The 17,521-nt window shown below is 34.9% G+C and overlaps 1 protein-coding gene across 2 annotated transcripts; it reads right to left on the minus strand.

The window, feature by feature from the left end:
• Positions 1-10,605: 10,605 nt before the first annotated feature.
• LOC120115237 (protein SPA, chloroplastic-like) lies at positions 10,606-12,793 on the minus strand. Of its 2 annotated transcripts, XM_039135995.1 has the most exons (5): positions 12,667-12,793; positions 12,400-12,636; positions 12,264-12,300; positions 11,311-11,394; positions 10,606-10,775 (listed from the first exon to the last, which is right to left on the minus strand). In XM_039135995.1, exons 1-5 carry the CDS (start codon positions 12,751-12,753, stop codon positions 10,723-10,725), a joined length of 498 nt encoding a protein of 165 aa, XP_038991926.1. In that variant the 5' UTR covers positions 12,754-12,793; the 3' UTR covers positions 10,606-10,722. The 2 variants fall into 2 exon arrangements, with proteins under 2 accessions (XP_038991926.1, XP_038991925.1); XM_039135994.1 differs by having other exon boundaries at positions 12,400-12,772.
• Positions 12,794-17,521: the final 4,728 nt, after the last annotated feature.

Below are 17,521 nucleotides of genomic sequence, written 5' to 3' on the forward strand. Positions count from 1 at the left end.
TTGATTTAAGCTCTGAACATGACAGGTTAATACATGCGAAGTAACTGTGCATCATTCCGTGATCCGTCCACGCCAGCTATATTTGCTAATATCTTTTTCACCAAACATGCATGGTTTGGTCTAACATATTATTTTCTAGATGTTCGTCTTTCTCGCTCTTGAAAATTTTGATGCCTCAAAAGTATGTGTTTGAAATTATTAAAGGAAGAAATGCGATTATTTGTGGTTTTCGCAGAGCGGAGAGTCGTAAACAGTAATCGATGGAAGGGTAAAAAATAAATTAAAAACGATGATTGAGAGAGTGTCCTATTTCCTTCTGCCTTACATGTTGATTTATACAAAGATCATTATTATTGGTGTCAAGCTTAACAGGATAAATAAACCTAACTATCATATAATAGATTTAATTAGTAAATTATGTGTGTCGTAACGTCTTTTTTTATGAACGAATAAGTTTCGATAAAAACCCTAAATTACGACTTACTTGGGAAAATTAAATTTTTGTGTTTATTTTGATTAAATTGATTTGGAGTCACCATCAACATTTGTGTTAAGAGGTCGAATACCTAAAAACGTCTTTTAAACAATTTTAAGAAAAAATCATTTTAAAGACAAAAAACTGATATGCGCTTGTCAAAGATTCCTTTTAGGTTCGGGATTAGATTACGCGTGGGAAAGGGTTAGCACCTCCACAACGCCCAAAAATTGGTACCTAATCACTTGTACGTTGTCGTGGTGGAAATTAAAAAAATTGAATCAATATTTAAAGTGTGATCCTTTTATTGAACATTAATTAATTTATTTTGAATTAATTATTAGAGAACATTCCTTAATTTGAGAAGAAATCACAGGATTTGCACATCCCCAATGGGAAGGCTATCCTATCTATTTCTTCTTTATACGAGAAATGTCTCCTCTCAACGTTATCAAGAAGCACAAATCAAATGTAAATTGAATATAAGTAATTGCATAAAATAACTTACTATTTAAAGAAACATGCATTTCATCAATTGAATTAAAATAAAAAGAATTAATTATCAATTTTATAAAAATAAACTCGATTTGTTTCAAGTTCGCATTTCATTCGAATGTCGTGTCAGATCACACTACTTCGATCAAACAATGTTTTCCATGCCCATTCTTCAATAAGTGTTCTTGAAAATATTCGCGCAAGGGACATAACAATATTGACAAATAGATATTTTACAAATTAAAATAAATAAATAAATAACAAGTTAGTATTTAGTAGAGTTCGGACTATAATAATGTGGATCGTACCCCGGATCGGGTCACCACAAGGTCGTTCAAATATTAGTATTTTAATGCAAGGCGTTAAAATGTAATAAAAATAAAAATAAAAATAAAAATATAATTAGAAATAATAAAAGAAGCATAACAAATGACTATATTGTAAATAAGCAGAATAGCACATATGGATCAAAATGTAAATAAAATGGTCAAAATGTTAATAAAAAAAGTATTATATCAAAATTAAAATGTAAACAGGTGACCAAAATGCATAAAATAAAAGAACAATAGCTAAATCAGTAATAGACAGTGACCAAAATGCATAATTTGAAAGTATCATATCAAATTCATAAATAAATAAAGATAACAGAACTAATTAGTGACTAAAATGTACTAACATGAAATTCAGTGATCAATTTTAAATAAATGAAAAAAATAAAACATTAACTAAATTAAAATTAAATAAAACAAAATGATAAACTGCAATAAATTAGAAAAGTGAGGTCCAATGACCAAAATGCAAAAACACGACAAACATAGGGGGGCCTAAAGAGAATTTGCCCAAAGCTAGTGGCCAGAATCAGAAAAGACGCCTACAAGAGGGGCCTAAGGAGAATTAAACCTAAAGATTGATGGCCAAAATACACAGCATACCAAACAAGAAGGACATGCGTGTGGTTTATCCCTAATAATGGTGACCAAAACGTAAATATGTGCCTAACTTAGAGTGACTTTATGGTGATTTACCCAAAACTAAAAAATATAAATATATCCTAATATTTTATTTTTTTAAAAAAAAATCTAAACCCCTACATCTCTTTCTCTCTACTCTTCTTCTTCATCACATAACATAAACGAAAGCCACACTTTGAACCCAAAAAACCAAGCGCGCCGGCCACCGTAAGTCGGTGGCCACTCTCACCCAAACCACATCAACCCCAACCACAAACCAATCGAAAGAAAAAATAGCAAACAAAAAAATGAAACTCCTAAACAGGACCTGAAACGACCTACCTGATGCTTTATTTCGGCGACCGCTCGACTCTCCTCGATCCCAAAGGTCTCGACACCGACAAGGTAAGCCTTCATCTTTCTTTCCTTATTGCTTTGATTCGAAGGAAGAAAGAAAAAGGAAAAAAGGGTTACTGCAGGAAAAAAAAGGAATGAATACCTTTAAATGTTTGTTATTGTTGTTGTATATTGATTTCTTGAAAAAAAAAATGGTGGGAGCCCCCTTTTCAATTTAATTTTTTTGGGGGGGTTTTATAAACCGTTACATGTAAAAAAATTGTTGCTGATTGTTTGGTGACCTGTTGAGCGTGGGTGAGGTATGATGGCAGCGTGAGGCTGCCGTGGAGCAGGGCATGGGCAACATGGTGCAGTAGTGGTGGTACTGACAGTAGGGGATGATGTTGTTGTGCTGCATGACAAAATGGTGATTAAAGCTACCCCTCTTTGCTCGTTGCTGTGGAACATGAATGGAGCAAAGATTTAAAGCACCATTTTTATCCCGAACTGCTTAAATTCCCGAGCTACAAGTTTTTCTCTTTATGAACTTTTCACTCTTCTGTTCGAATGAGTTATTCTCTCTCTTCGATCTGCCCTCTTTCTTCGAATAATCATTGTTTATTGACGACATTATTTTTGGAGGTAATTTTGATGTTGAAAACGGCACTGCTCATTCAAGTTGAAGAGATCTGGCCGTTTTCAGGTAAATTGCTTGCTGAAGATGACATTGTTCCTTCTCGTTGAGGAAGTAGGGTCAATCTGGAGATAATTTGGTGTTGAAGACGACACTGCTCATCCATGTTGAAGAGTTCTGACCGCTTTCAGATGACGTTGTTCCTTCTTGTTGAGGAAGTCAAGTCAATCTGGAGGGAATCTGGTGTTGAAGATGACACTGCTCATCCATGTTGGAGAGTTTTGGCCGTTTTCATATGACGTTGTTCCTTCTCGTTGAGGAAGTAAGGTTAATCTGGATAATTTGAAGATAACACAGCTTCTTTGCATTGGGGAAGTCTGATTGTCTGAGGATCACACTGCTTCTTCGTATTGAGGAGATATGGTCGGTGGAAAACATTGTTTCTTCGCATTGAGGACATCTAGATGTATGTATTTGGATAATTTGGAGACAACACGGTTCCTTCGCGTTGAGAAAGTCTAATTGTTTGAGGATGACACTGCTTCTTTGCGTTGAGGAGATCTGGTCAGTGGACGACATTATTCCTTCGTGTTGAGGACATCTGGCTGTACTTTGACGGTTTGATTCGACATGGTTCCTTCTTGGTGAGGAAAACTAGTCGTTATTTAAGGATTGTGAATCTAAAAACAATATTGTTCATTCTTGCTGAGGAAGTCTAATTGTTTAAAGATAGTTTGACTTTGAAAATGACATTGCTCCTTCATGTTGACAAGAGCTAAACATTGCTCAGTGTCAAATCTAATGATGACATTGCTCCTTCTCGTTGAGGAGATCTAGTCATAGTTGCCAATGATTGACTTGAAATGAAATCTTCTTCTTCAACATGGAATTGAGAAACGAAGTCTTTGCTAACTTTGAATTCCTGTCATATATTCGACATTTTGAGTGAAAATAAATGAGTGGAAAAAAATTTATTTCAAGAGAAGCTATCTCAGGTGAGATAAAATTTTGTTTCGAGGGAAACAATTTCAAAATTTGTGTTTCAAGGGAAAACTATCTCAAGCAAGACGAATTTTGTTTTTAGGAAAACAATCTCAAGTGAGATCAATTTTGTTTCAAGTGAAACAACTTCAAATTTTGGGCTTCAAGGGAAACTGTCTCAAACGAGACGAAACTTTATTTCGAGAGAAACAATCTCAAAGGCTTATGTTTCAAGAGAAACTGTCTCAAGCGAGACGAAACTTTGTTTGGAGAGAAAATGTAATACCCCAAACATTGGGTCAATGACTAAAGTGTAAGGATTTAAAATTTAGCAGTTTAATTTTTGATAATTGAAATGTTCAATGATTAGTTTAGAAATTTTTGTTTAGGACTTATTATCAAAGATTGAAGGATAGAAGAGAAAAATGATCTTTTGGCATGAAATGATTTTAAGTCATTTTTAAATATATATAATATGTGGAGATTAAGAAAAGGGAAAAGAAAGGCCTAAAAACTCATCTCTTCAACTTCTATTCTTTATTCCATCTTGAACCTCCATTGCCAAGGTGAGTTATTTTTAAAGTTGGGGTTTTTTTTGAATTTTTGAGTTGGGTTTGAATCTTTGGTTGGTATAGAAGCTTAAGAAAACTTAAAGATGAATAGAAACTAAGAGATTGAGGAATTAATGATAATTTGGTAAAATGGGTTTTTTAGGGAATTGATGAAATTTGATCAGTAATTGGATTTTAAAGGCATATTTGACTTGTCACATGTTTGAATAAGGTATTTGAAGTATTAGAAAGGATTGGAAACATGGTTAAAGATTGGGTATGCCTTTTAGTTTTAAGTATTATAAGGAGAATTTTAGATGTTAGGGGATTTAATTGATGTAAGTTGATTTGGATAAGTGTTAATGAGTCTAAGGGCATGAATGGAGTTAGAAGTATGAGATTTAGGTGAATTTTGGGTTAAGTTCGAAGTAAAATAGGTGAATTCTGGGCAAGGAGTATCGGTATTGGAAGAACGATACTGATACTATAAGGTTAATGGAAGAAAATTATATGAATCGGATGAACAGTATAGATATTATATGTGTAGTATCGATACTGGGGGTATCGATACCAATAATATGGTACCGATATTGTAATTGAAAAGAAAATTCCAGAATACAAAAAGGGTATCAATACTGAAGTAGGTATCAATACCATAGAAGGGAAGTATCAGTACTGGGTGTAGAGTACCGATATTATTCAGCCTGAAAATGTGAATTAGGTGTTTTCTTTAGTTTATGTAAATGATGATTGGTTAATAACTAGTTGAGATCCAATATTCATTTTGGTTATGATTCATATGTAGATTGCACTCAAAAGTAAGCAACGAACGACTCGAAGTAGTAAGAGATTGAGCGAATGTAACACCCCCAACCGTACCCGACCCGGATACGAGTCTGAGATGTCACATTACCTTTTTAAAACATTACTCTTAACAAATAATAAAAAATACTTAAAATTATATTAAGAAAATACGATAATATACATATATTAATACAAGTTTACCAAAATACTCAGAGCATACACAACTTAACCCTTTAGTTACATGCCAACACCCATTAACATAACAAAATGACCTACTGATTAGGTTGCTTATGATCTGATAGTTGCAGGACTAATGTTGTCAGTTGCTTAACCTGTATCTTCTACTTTCTTGGATCCTACGCGTGAAACACTCACACGCTAAGTCATCGAGTTAGTGAGGCAATGTAATAATAGTAGCAAGGAACTGTAATGAAAATGTCATAATGATATGAAATGAGATGAAATCGTATACTTAATCAATATAGTTTATATCACCATGATCCTTACCCATAAGCATATTACATTAGCATTCACGAATTTGTATTAATAAGTTATTGGCCCATGATACCATACTGAGAACCTAAGGTACGTGAGTATTGTGAGGTTGTGCACTATGCTGTCATCACAGCTCGTATAAATTGTACCGAAGTGTCGCGTAGAAATTTGTCCCGAAGGACCGCGTAGAATTTGTCCCGAATGACTACATATAAATTCCTTAAGAATCATATACATATGCCAAGGATCAATTATGTGTCTCAAAAGACCTCACAAATGTTCCAAAGAATATATATATATCCCGAAGGACCGCGTAGAATTTGTCTCGAAGAACTACATATAAATTCCTTAAGAATTATATACATATGCCAATGATCAATTATGTGTCTCAAAAGACCTACAAATGTTCCAAAGAATATATATATCCCGAAGGCCGCGTAGACCCTCTACCCTTGGCATGCCAACTATACCTATAGTTCTCATTTACAGAACATGGGCTTTTACAATTCACATAATTTATATCGCATAGACATATTATTTCCATATCTTTATCACATGATTCATATAACTTTTCCTGCATATTCATGTCATATAATGCATATAATATGAATTCATGTCAAGTATCATAATATGGAATGTGATCATGTATCAAATATTGAATCTCACAAGTCTAGAACTGAATATAATACTATATTCATGTTATGCATATGCACTCACCTATATTTCCTTGCTTTTTCCTCGATCGATCTTACTTGTCGATTGTTCCAAAACTCGATTAGGCTCAATATTTACATAAACATAATTTTCAAGATGATTATCAGATGCCTAAGTCTTGCAATTAACCTCTAATAGCTTAAACAAATTTAAGGAATTGATATTTCATTTTTCCTTTAGGGGGAATCGGTTCCCCCTCTGGGGGTATCGATTCCCCTCTGGCATTCTGGAATTTCATATTCGTTTGAGGGATATCGATTCCCCTTGAATGGGTATCGTTTCCCTTGGCCCATAAATCCCATTTTGAGCTCGAAAATCACCTTATTTCAGCTCAAACCTTCATATTTTACTCTCTTTAACATTCCTAACTTTCATACACATATTTAAACTCATTTATACTCCATAATCACTTCTTTAAACTCCAAATCTAATCTTTCCTATGTAATTGCAAAATTATACTAGTTTTGGAACATGCTCAAATTCCTATTCTAACACTTCATATCCCTTAATTAACTTGATGACAAGTCAAATCTCACTTCCAATTCTTATTATGAACTCTAATTCAAGATTTCACTTTTCTATTTCATTTATTCAAATCCTTATATACTTCTCATCTTGAGGTTTTAAAACAAATTAAACTTCCTTTAAGTTTAACTATTACCTAATGGTCATAAATCAACCATAAATTCATCAATAAATTCACTAACAAGAGATCTTACCTTTAGCTTGGGTCTCACGTATGAAGAAGAAGAAGAAGAAGAAGAAGAAGAAGAAAACTCTGGAAGCTTGTTTTGGTTTCCTACACTTCCACGTGGTTTAATATAATACTAACCCCAATAATTATCTTTCTATGAAAATACAACTTTGTCCTTCTAATCCTCCTTCTTTATAATTTAATCCTACACAAAATAGCTCAAATAAGTCATTGAACTTTTCCATCATTCTACTTTAATCACCAAGTTCTGAAACTTTACAATTTATTCACTAACCCGGTATGGAGGATGTTACAGCGAAAGTGAATTTTTTTTTTACTTAAGGACTTAAGTGAGGCAAAGGTGAGTGCAACTTATTTATTTTATATTATATATGAGGACGACTTGCGATAAGCCAACCTCGGAGGTTTTTGATCGAAAATAATTTTATTTATTTTATGCAATATCTTTATAATGCTTTATATAAATTGTATTTTCAAAGTACTGTTTTTATTTTATTAGTATGTGAAAATGTTCTATGTGAATATGTTCTAGGTGAAAATGTTTTATGTGAATATTTTCTATATGAATGTGTTCTATGTGAATAAATGATACTTTGAATAATGTAATGTGAAATAATTATATGGTTAAAGCCCAAAGTATATGTTGTGAGAATTAAAGGTATAGTTGGCATGCCAAGAGTCGAGAGTTCTACGCGGTCATTTGGGACAATTCTATGTGATCCTTCGGGACAATTCTACGCGGTTCTTCGGGAAAAATCTATATGACACTTCGGTGCAAATTATACGCGGCAGTTTCGACTGTAATTACAGTGCACAACCTCAAATTACTCACATACCTTGAGTTTTCATTGATATACGTTGGGCTAGTTAAACAACTTGATATGAATTAAACAGTGCATAACATTATAAGTTATTTTATGAAATGCATATTGGCTTACGTAATCAATGTTTCTTTGAAAATGTTTAAGTAAATGATTTAATGTTTTATTACGCTCATTTATGCCTCACTAAGTCAATGACTTAGCGTGTGATGTTTTCACACGTAGGTTCAAAGAGGTCCGAAGAGTAAAGCTAGGACAATACAACATACACTTTGGAGAAGATCAAATTATATCGATTTGAACTGTAGGTGGTTTTGTTATTTTGAAATTTTGTTGGCATGTACTATAAATGTTTAAATCGCAAATGCTCTGATCAATTTTGTAATCATACTAATTTTAAGTTTATGTAAATATATTAAGTATTCATTTTCATCATGTAATATAAATTTTTGATATTAACTTTTAGAATGAGGTCTTCACCATTAAAAAAAGCAAAAATTCAAATTTTAAACTGATTTTCAAAAAGTAAAAGCGTTGAAAAGTCAATGTGACACCTCGAATTCGTATCTGGGTCGGGTACGGGTTGGGGGTGTTACAGAAAAATCACAAAGGTTTATGTTTCAAGAGAAACTGTCTTAAACGAGACAAAATTTTATTTCGAGATAAATAATCTCAAAGGTGACAGACAATCTGCACCTGCATGTTGAGGAGATCTAGTTGCCTTTAGAAGACCTGATCGTTACTTTAGGATGTCAAATCTGCGAACGACATTGTTCCTTCATGTTGAGGATGACTAGCCGTATTTAAAGATAACATTGTTCCTTCATGTTGTGAAAGTCTGGTTATCTGGATGACACTGCTCATTCGCGTTGAGGAGATATGGTCGGTGGACGACATTGTTACTTCGTGTTGAGGACGTCTAGCCGTATTTGGAGATAACATTGTTCCTTTGTGTTGAGGAAGTCTGGTTATCTAGATGACACTGCTCCTTCGCGTTGAGGATATCTAGTTGTCATCAATCATTTCTTTCCTGAAAGATCTATAAAAATGATGTATTTATGAATGACTATCTTGGATGTTTTTATAGATGTCAAGATGAAGTTTATTTCATGTATTTAATTTGATTTTTATTTTTATTTTAATAAAAATAACTTTTTGAGTTTGTCCTCATGAGAAGAGAAAATGATCTTGAGAAAGGAAATTTATATGTCCTCGTGAAAGTAGAAAAAATGGCCTTTAAGAAAAATGAAATAAGGATTTTAGGGAAAAATAATATTAAGAAAGACTATAACAAGCTCAGTCGTGATGATAGAAAACTGCTAGGAAATGCTCGAGAATTTCGAAGCATGGTCGGAGCGTTGTTGTATATCTTCCACACGAGACCAGATATTGTCTACAGTGTGAGCAAGGTAGCTCAATTCATGCATGAGCCACGTGAGTGTCATTTGTTGGCTGCCAAATGAATCTTGTGATACCTAGCTAGAACAGTGGAGTATGGGTTGGTTTTTTCGCCATCTAAGGCGACGCTGCATGTAGTGGCGTTTGCTGATGCTAATTAGGGTGGTTGTGTTGATGATCGAAGGTCCATGTTAGGCCATTGTGTGATGGTTGGTGATAATATGGTGTCGTGGAATGCAAAGAAGCATAAGGTTGTTTCAAGGTCAACCATGGAAGCAGAATATCGTAGCTTAGTTGATGCTGCTGCAGAAGTTGCTTGGGTTGATGCGCTGTTGACCAATCTTGGAGTGGTTCGACATGAGCAGCCCATCATCTGGTGCGACAATACCAGTGCAATTGCGTTGAGTGCAAATCCAGTTCATCATGCTCAGCCCAATCATGTGGACTTAGATGTTCATTTTATGAGGGAAAAATTGATGGAAATCAATTATGTGTTAGCTATGTCCCTACTGCTCATCAAGTTGCAGATGGGCTAACGAAACCGTTATCCAAAGTAGCTTTTACAACGTTTCGTGAGAGGGTAAATGTTTTCTTGCTGAAGAAAGGAGAAGAAGAAGAGGGAGAGTGTTGAAAGATAACGTGCATGGTGTGTAAGCTCACGTGCATAGCGTGCATCATCTTGTAGGTGAACTAAGCCTAGGGTTTTTAGGTTGTTAGTTCAACTGTTAGTCTGTTAGATCAACTGTTCAGTAGTTGAGTGCTATAAAAAGCGATGTATTGCAACTTTATGAATCAGAGAAAAATAAATAATAATTTTCCACTTTTCTTGGATTCTTTAACTCGTCCGTACAAGCGGCTTTTGGGTCGCAATTCACTGTCGGAGATCCATGTACTCAGCAAGCTTTTATGGGCTCTAGAGGATAGGGAAGGAGAAGTGAAAGCGGTCAGTGAAGGTGATGAGAGAGAGAAAGTTTTGGCTAGGGAGCGTTCTAATCCCCTTTATTGCTGTTTATGATCTGGATTGAGTTTGGCAAATCTTTTTGGCTTTCAAAACAGTATCTTCGAGGTTCTGAATGTTGCTGTCTTCTTACATTGAAACAAAAGAAAACCAGTAAGGTATTTAGGACATAACTTTAAGAAGAAACAAAAAAATCACAAAAGAATTACAACTTTTGATAGTAAAATTACAGAGTCAGATATTTACGAGAGCAGGCTTAGTTGATACACAGGAGGAGGCAAAAAGAGAACAGAAAAAAGTGATTGGATGAATGAATTATAAGGCAGTGGTAATTGGTAAATTAGCCCTTACAGATGCAAAAATATATGCTGAACACTGAAATCAGAACCAGAAGCTCATATACGTCTTGAATATCCAGAACCTCCACATTTCTTGCAAAGTATCAATCCTGTAACAATACCAGCGATTGCGTTAACACCGACGAGGCTCAATCCAACAGCTTAAGGTTTCATAAGTTATCAATTTCCAAACATTACTCCCCACACTGAATTGAAAGAGCACAAAGGCTACCATAGCTAGAGGATAGAATTATTGCAATGCTGGAATTCGAGTGTCAGACCTACTGGGATGCCACATATTTAAATGATGGTATTTTCTACCGATGATCTAATTTTGCACCCAGGGTTTCAAATCACGGTCGCTGTCACGTTTTCGTTCATTTTGGGTTTACCGTGATTGTGGCCGTCGATGGCTCTATTGCGGGTGTAGCAGGTAACTCGGACGGCAACGAAACCACGATTTCACGAACGAAATCACATTTTTAGACCATGATTTGAAACCCTGTTCGCACCAAATGAAATTTTATAATCTCGCACCACCTAAATTTTTAATATAACTTCCAAACTTCACATTCATGGCATAAAATAATGTGTCCAAGAACCAATTGTGCTAAGCCTGAGTTATGCCACTTTAAGGAATCTTACCTGCACCTTTACACACCCTACAATCGATCAAGCCTGTTTCTTGCTTCATCTTACCATCTGTACAAAAGACACATTTTGTACCTCCTACATCCATGCCAAAAGAAGAAAACTATTATCAACTTGTTGCATTTCAATCACATGTTCTTTTACAATCATAAAAAGGATTCTATGGGGGATTGGAACTTGATTTAATCAAGCAAGCAGGGCCAAAGGGTGCCAAATTTTGGTTAAAATAACAATATAACGAGAAGCAATTTAAATTGCGGTTACAGCCGTATTTTCGGTTGTTGACATATTTAACGCGGTTACAGACACAATGGTTAATGCAGGCAGGAATTTAAAATTGTTGTTGCAATCATGTTTTTAGTCACATTACGTTTATCATGGTTACAAATATAACAAATGCTACTGTAAATATAGCGGTAATAATTTTTTTTGAATGAGCTGATTTTTATCTTAAAAATTAGAATAGCGGAACAATGAACCACTCTTTAAATCCATGATTGCATTTCACAATCGGTCGTTACCCATTAAATTAAAATTGTGATCTACTATTGGTGTGAATCCGCTTAACGCCGCTATTTTTCGCAACAACGGTTTTAAAAACTGCCACTATTCTACTATTTAGCCGCTATTTAGATCCATGATTGTATTTCACAATCGGTTGTTACCCATTAAATTAAAATTGTGATCTACTATTGGTGTGAATCCGCTTAACATCGCTATTTTTCGCAACAACGGTTTTAAAAACTACCACTATTCTACTATTTAGCCGCTATTTAGATCCATGATTGTATTTCGGATGACACCATTAGCGCTATATAATGATCGTCATTCCATTAAGTCAGCGCTATTTAAATCCCAGATAACAAGGGCAAAACCATGAAGAAAAAAAGCTATAGTTTCTTTTAAACATTTGTTTAAAAAACAAGAGGGACAAGAAAAAGATTTACCATTTCCAGCACAGCGATCACATGGGACAGGATCACCCTGGAAAACCCACCACAAAAAGAGGGGGAAAACAAAATTTAGTCCATCAAATTAATGCATTAAAAAAAGGATGAAGGATAGATGAAAAGAGGGAAATACCTTGAGGCCAAGAAAGAGGGAGAGAGCAATGGCAGCCAAAACACTGATGGTGGAAAGGAAAGTTTGGGTGTCTAAAGGCCTATCGAAGTCGGTGAACAACAAAACAGGGTGGAGGAAGAGCCTTGCGGGTTGGTACAAAAGCTTCCTACGTTTAGAATTGATGGTACGGGACAGTTTAGGAATTTCGTGCTTTGTTAGGGTTACCTGAGGAAGGAAATGGTTAGTCGAAGAAGAAGAAGAAGAAGAAGAAGAAGAAAAGGAAGGGGATAGAAGATTGAGGGATGGAAAACAGAGCGTGGCCATGGATAGCAAATACATGGATTTTGTGGAGCTGAGTTCGATACTCTTGTTCATTCAGTTGCCTTTTTTATGGCAAGACGGATTTGCCCTTCTTCGTGTTGCTGAATCCAAATTATTATAGAATACCTTGTCATTCATTCGTTTAACTATAACCAAATATTATAGAATAATGACTTAAATTAACAAGTTTTGGAAAAAGTGATAATAGATGACGTGAAGATTAAAATTAATATAATTAATAAATTTAGTCATATTATTATTTTTCATTTTAGATTAAATTATATATTTAATATCCCAACTATCATTATTTCATTATAGTCACACAACTATTAATTTTTAAATCATAACTAATATCACATTTTGATTTTATTTTAACTACCCGTCATTAAAAAAATATAGAACCACTGATGTGGCCTTTTTTGAAAAAAAAAATCAATGATAGACATGGTATTTTCTTATTATGACATGTTGGCACCACTATTAAATTTTTAACGGTAAGTGATCAAACTTAAATCAAAACTTATCATTAGATATAATTTGAAACAAAAAATAATTAGGTGGCCAAATAAAATAAAAGTACTAATTGAGATACTAAACATAAAATTTACTTTTTTTCTGTAATACATTCAACGTCAAATTAATTATATTAACTTGTGTACGTTTAAACTTAAATCCAGAATTTGATTTGATTTGTAACCCCTCTAAATGAATATATTTTTAAGATAATAAATTACATTGTATAATAAATCATTTCATTTATTTTATTTCACACAGTTTTTTATGCTTTAGTCAACTAATATTTTTCCAATCTAACAATATAGATTTAATCAAAATTTCAAACCATTTTATTTTAGTTAAATTTAGCATGAATTAAGCAAGAAAAATAATATTTTTAATATAACTTTTTCAACTAAATAATAATAATATAAATTAAATATAGAAAATTTGTCCATTTTAAGCATTAAGAAAGTTGTTACCATTCCTTGGCATTGACATGTAACAATCTCTCATATAAAAAACTAAAATTTAATAAATTAATGATGCAAATCTCGTATTATGAAATGCAAAAATTTAATCGAAGGTTAGAATACTATTATGTTTAACTTAAAAAATTATATATATTTTAGTATTTTTAGTTACAATAGAAAAATTATATCACGAGATTTAGAGTTTAAAATCGAAAATATTAAATATTATGAGAAATTGATATATATTTTTTTGAATAATCAATCATTTGTATTCATCTAAAGAAAGCAGCAAGCTGCTACAAGTAACCAAACAAAAAATAGTTATACAAGACCCCAATCAGTATATAGCTGACTATTTACAGTATCCAACCTATTTATATTGTATCTGTACAATTTGATTCTAACCGCCTCTTTAATAGCATTTACAATGGCAACAAACGAACGCGACAATCCTCTAAAAAAATTTCGATTTCGCTCGTCCCAAATGAAGTAAATATGCCCTGTCCATGCTAGTTTAAGAATATGAACTAGCAAAGACTTGTCTTTTAAGTTTCTATTCAACCAGCACATTCGATCACCCCAGCTCAGGCTTTGCTGCTGCAGTCCACAACTTTGCAGGATAACATCCCAGACTCTCCTCGAGTATGCACAATCCGAGAAGAGATGACTTCTCGATTCCAGATCAACATCACATAACCCACATCAAGCATCAGTCACCATTCCAAAACGAGCTAATCGCTCCTTAGTTTGCAACCTATCGAGTATAGCCATCCATGTAATCAGAGAAAACTTAGGGATACGTGTAGGGAACCATATAAGTTGATGCCATTCCACTTTGTCCTTCCTTTCCCTAATTTTATCCCATATCTAACCACCCCTAGTTTGAGACCAGTTAACAGAAGTAATAAACAAACATCCAGCATGCTCTCTCATTTTGACAAGCTTCCTAAGGGTCCAGCTGAAATGAGGCTTAGTTACAACATTCCAATAATCTTCATGCTTCAAGCAGTAAGCCTTGATCCAGGCTATCCACAGAGAGCCTTCACCAGCCAAAATATTTTTAATAAGCATCAGACAACACGTTTTGTTCCAACCAGCCAAGCTTCTAAGCCCCAAACCTCCCTCTGATTTAGGTGAGCAGATCTGACTCCAACTTACTCTAGCACCTCGAGCAAGGAAGTCATTGCCCTTCCAAAAGAACCTCATACACAGTCTTTCAATGTCCAATATGACTCCCTTCGGCAGAATAAGCTGCCTACTCCAGTAGAAGAAGATATTAAACAAAACAGCTTTAATAAGCTGCAATCTCCCCCCCCCCCAAAGCTCAACTTCCTACTAGACCATTGTCTCAACTTGCCCTTAATCTTTTCCAACAATGCTTTACAGTCAGTCCCAAAAAGCTTCCTGGTCACCAAAGGTACTCCCAAATACCTAATAGGGAGTTGGCCAACTCTAAAGCCTGTTGCATTTCTAATTTGCTCCAGTACACCCCCAGAAATACCACAAGTATAAATCTCAGTCTTCAAGGCATTCAACTTGAGTCCAGACAAATCATAGAATTTATCCAAGATGCTAAGCACCCCAAACACAGAGTCCTGAGATCCATGACAAAACATCAACAAGTCATCAGCAAAACATAAATGTGTAAGAGAGATCCTCTTACACCTTGGATGGAATCTAAATATTCCATTCCTGGCAGCAACATCAAGTATTTTTGAAAGAAAATTCATGATTATCACAAATAGGTAAGGGGATAATGGGTCCCTTTCCCTAACACCTCTTGCACCTCTAAAGTAACCTACTAAGCTGCCATTTAAAGCTATTGAATACCTAGGAGTTGTCACACAGGTTCTAATCTAGCCACAAATTTTTTTTGGAAGTCCCATAGTATCAAGAACATTCAACAAGAATTCGCAACTGATTGAGTCAAATGCTTTCTGCAAATTAACTTTGATTGCACACATAGGGGAGAGATTCTTCCTTGAATAACCCCTAATTATTTCTTGTGCTAGCAATATATTATCAGTGATACTTCTGCCCTTAACAAAAGCAGATTGACTAGCAGAAATCATTCTAGGGAAAAACTGAGCAAGCTTAGTGACCAGGATTCTAGTGATTGTTTCATACACAACAAAGCAACAGGAAATAGGCCTAAAATCCTTGGACATACTTGCATTCAATGACATAGGCACTAGGACAATAGTAGTAGCATTAAATGTAGGAATAAGATAAGTAGACTGAAAGAAAAACCTCACAACATTAAGGAAGTCTTTATTTACAATCTCCCAAACTGCCTTAAAAAACCAGGAGGTGTACCCATCTGGGCCTGGGCTTTTATCCCTCCCTTGTCTGAACAAAGCCTCTCGGATTTCCTTGTCTGAAATCTCACCTTCTAGGATCCTCTCAGCACCAACAAGAAAGGAATGGTTTAATATGTCTTTTAAGCATTCAGGATGGCAACTCTTAACCAAGGGGTCAGCAGCCCCTATAAGTTTGCTGTAAAAATCCACTAACTCAGCAGCCATATCATCAAATTTCTCTAGTAATTGCCAATTCTCATTCTTAAGAACTCTAATGGTGTTCTTACTCTTTTGGGACTTAACTTTCTGATGAAAAAACTTTGTGCTCAAGTCACCTTCATGTAACTAGTGAACCTTAGCTCTCTGTCTATAGAAGTCTAGTTCAGCCATTTCCAAATCAACTAGAGCAACCTGTAATTTCTTCTCCTCCTCCAACCTAGCTTGATTAGCAGCACCAAGGTTTGAAAGCTGAAAATGTTCCAGTTCAGCTCTTTTAGCAGCTACTCTAGCAGAGATATCAGAGAAATGAGTCCTATTCAAATCCTTCAAAATAGGCTTCAATCTTTTCAGTTTGCAAAACAACACCTGCATAGCATTACCATCACACTGCTGCAACCAGGAAGCTTTAAAACTGCTCAGAAAATTCTCACTTTCAGTCCAACAGTTGAAAAACTTAAAAGGTTTTGGTTTATGAATCTGAGCCTCTTTCTGAGTCCAAATAATCCCCAAGCAATGATCTGATACTCCAGGAGCCTTATACTCAGCAAAGGAAAATGGAAATTCCAGCATCCACTGGAGATTAATAAGAATCCTATCTAGTTTCCTGGCCAAATAGGAGCCTTCTTACTTGTTAGACCAAGTGAAAAGAGGTCCTATAAATGGGTGATCTTGCAGCTCCAAGTCCTTCATGCAACCCTGTAATTCTTCCATGTCAGATGAAGAATATGACCCCAAATCACAGTCAAAACTAGGGATGGCAAACGGGTACAGTTTCGTGGATTCCGCACCGCATCCGCTCCAATTGGAGCGGGGATGGGTATAATTTTAGAGGGTAGTGGGCGGGTGTGGATTTATAAAGTGGTACCCGTCGTGGGTGGTGGGCGGGTAATGGGTTTGAGACATTACCCGCCCCGCATCCGCCCACCCAGCTAAATATCTATTAAATTTTGGACAGTTATGAATTTAGGTGTAATTTTATATACTAATTTATACATTTTAATATTGTATAATATATAACATATAATTTATCCAAATATTAAGGATATTTTGTCTTTAATCTGATCTTTAATTAGGGAAATATTTGGTTCTTTGATTAAATCCATAATCCCACTAACCACGTCACTTTCCATGTTCTTTAGCGCATGTTGCTCATCCAAACACAAATTAGTCGTACTATAAGCTTTAACATCAAAAGCAGCAGTTTTCATGTTCTTTAGCCGCTCAAAACCCATATTAGGCGCACTATGAGCATTAACATCGAAAGCAACACAACAATCCAGCTCTGCGACTACATGCTCCTTACAATCTGTCTCCATAACATTCGTTGAGCTACTC

Source organism: Hibiscus syriacus, unplaced genomic scaffold, assembly GCF_006381635.1.
Source record: "Hibiscus syriacus cultivar Baekdansim isolate YM2019G1 unplaced genomic scaffold, ASM638163v2 tig00110260_pilon, whole genome shotgun sequence".
Taxonomy (NCBI): domain Eukaryota; kingdom Viridiplantae; phylum Streptophyta; class Magnoliopsida; order Malvales; family Malvaceae; genus Hibiscus; species Hibiscus syriacus.

What these genes read in the sequence shown, in the direction of transcription:
- LOC120115237 (XM_039135994.1), bottom strand. Translation starts at nt 12,753, where the DNA reads ATGAACAAGAGTATCGAACTCAGCTCCACAAAATCCATGTATTTGCTA. An exon ending in CCCTCTTTCTTGGCCTCAAG is followed by an intron (nt 12,301 to 12,399) that starts GTATTTCCCTCT and finishes TGGGTTTTCCAG; the next exon opens with GGTGATCCTGTCCCATGTGA. An exon ending in TAGGGTGTGTAAAGGTGCAG is followed by an intron (nt 10,776 to 11,310) that starts GTAAGATTCCTT and finishes GTATTGTTACAG; the next exon opens with GATTGATACTTTGCAAGAAA.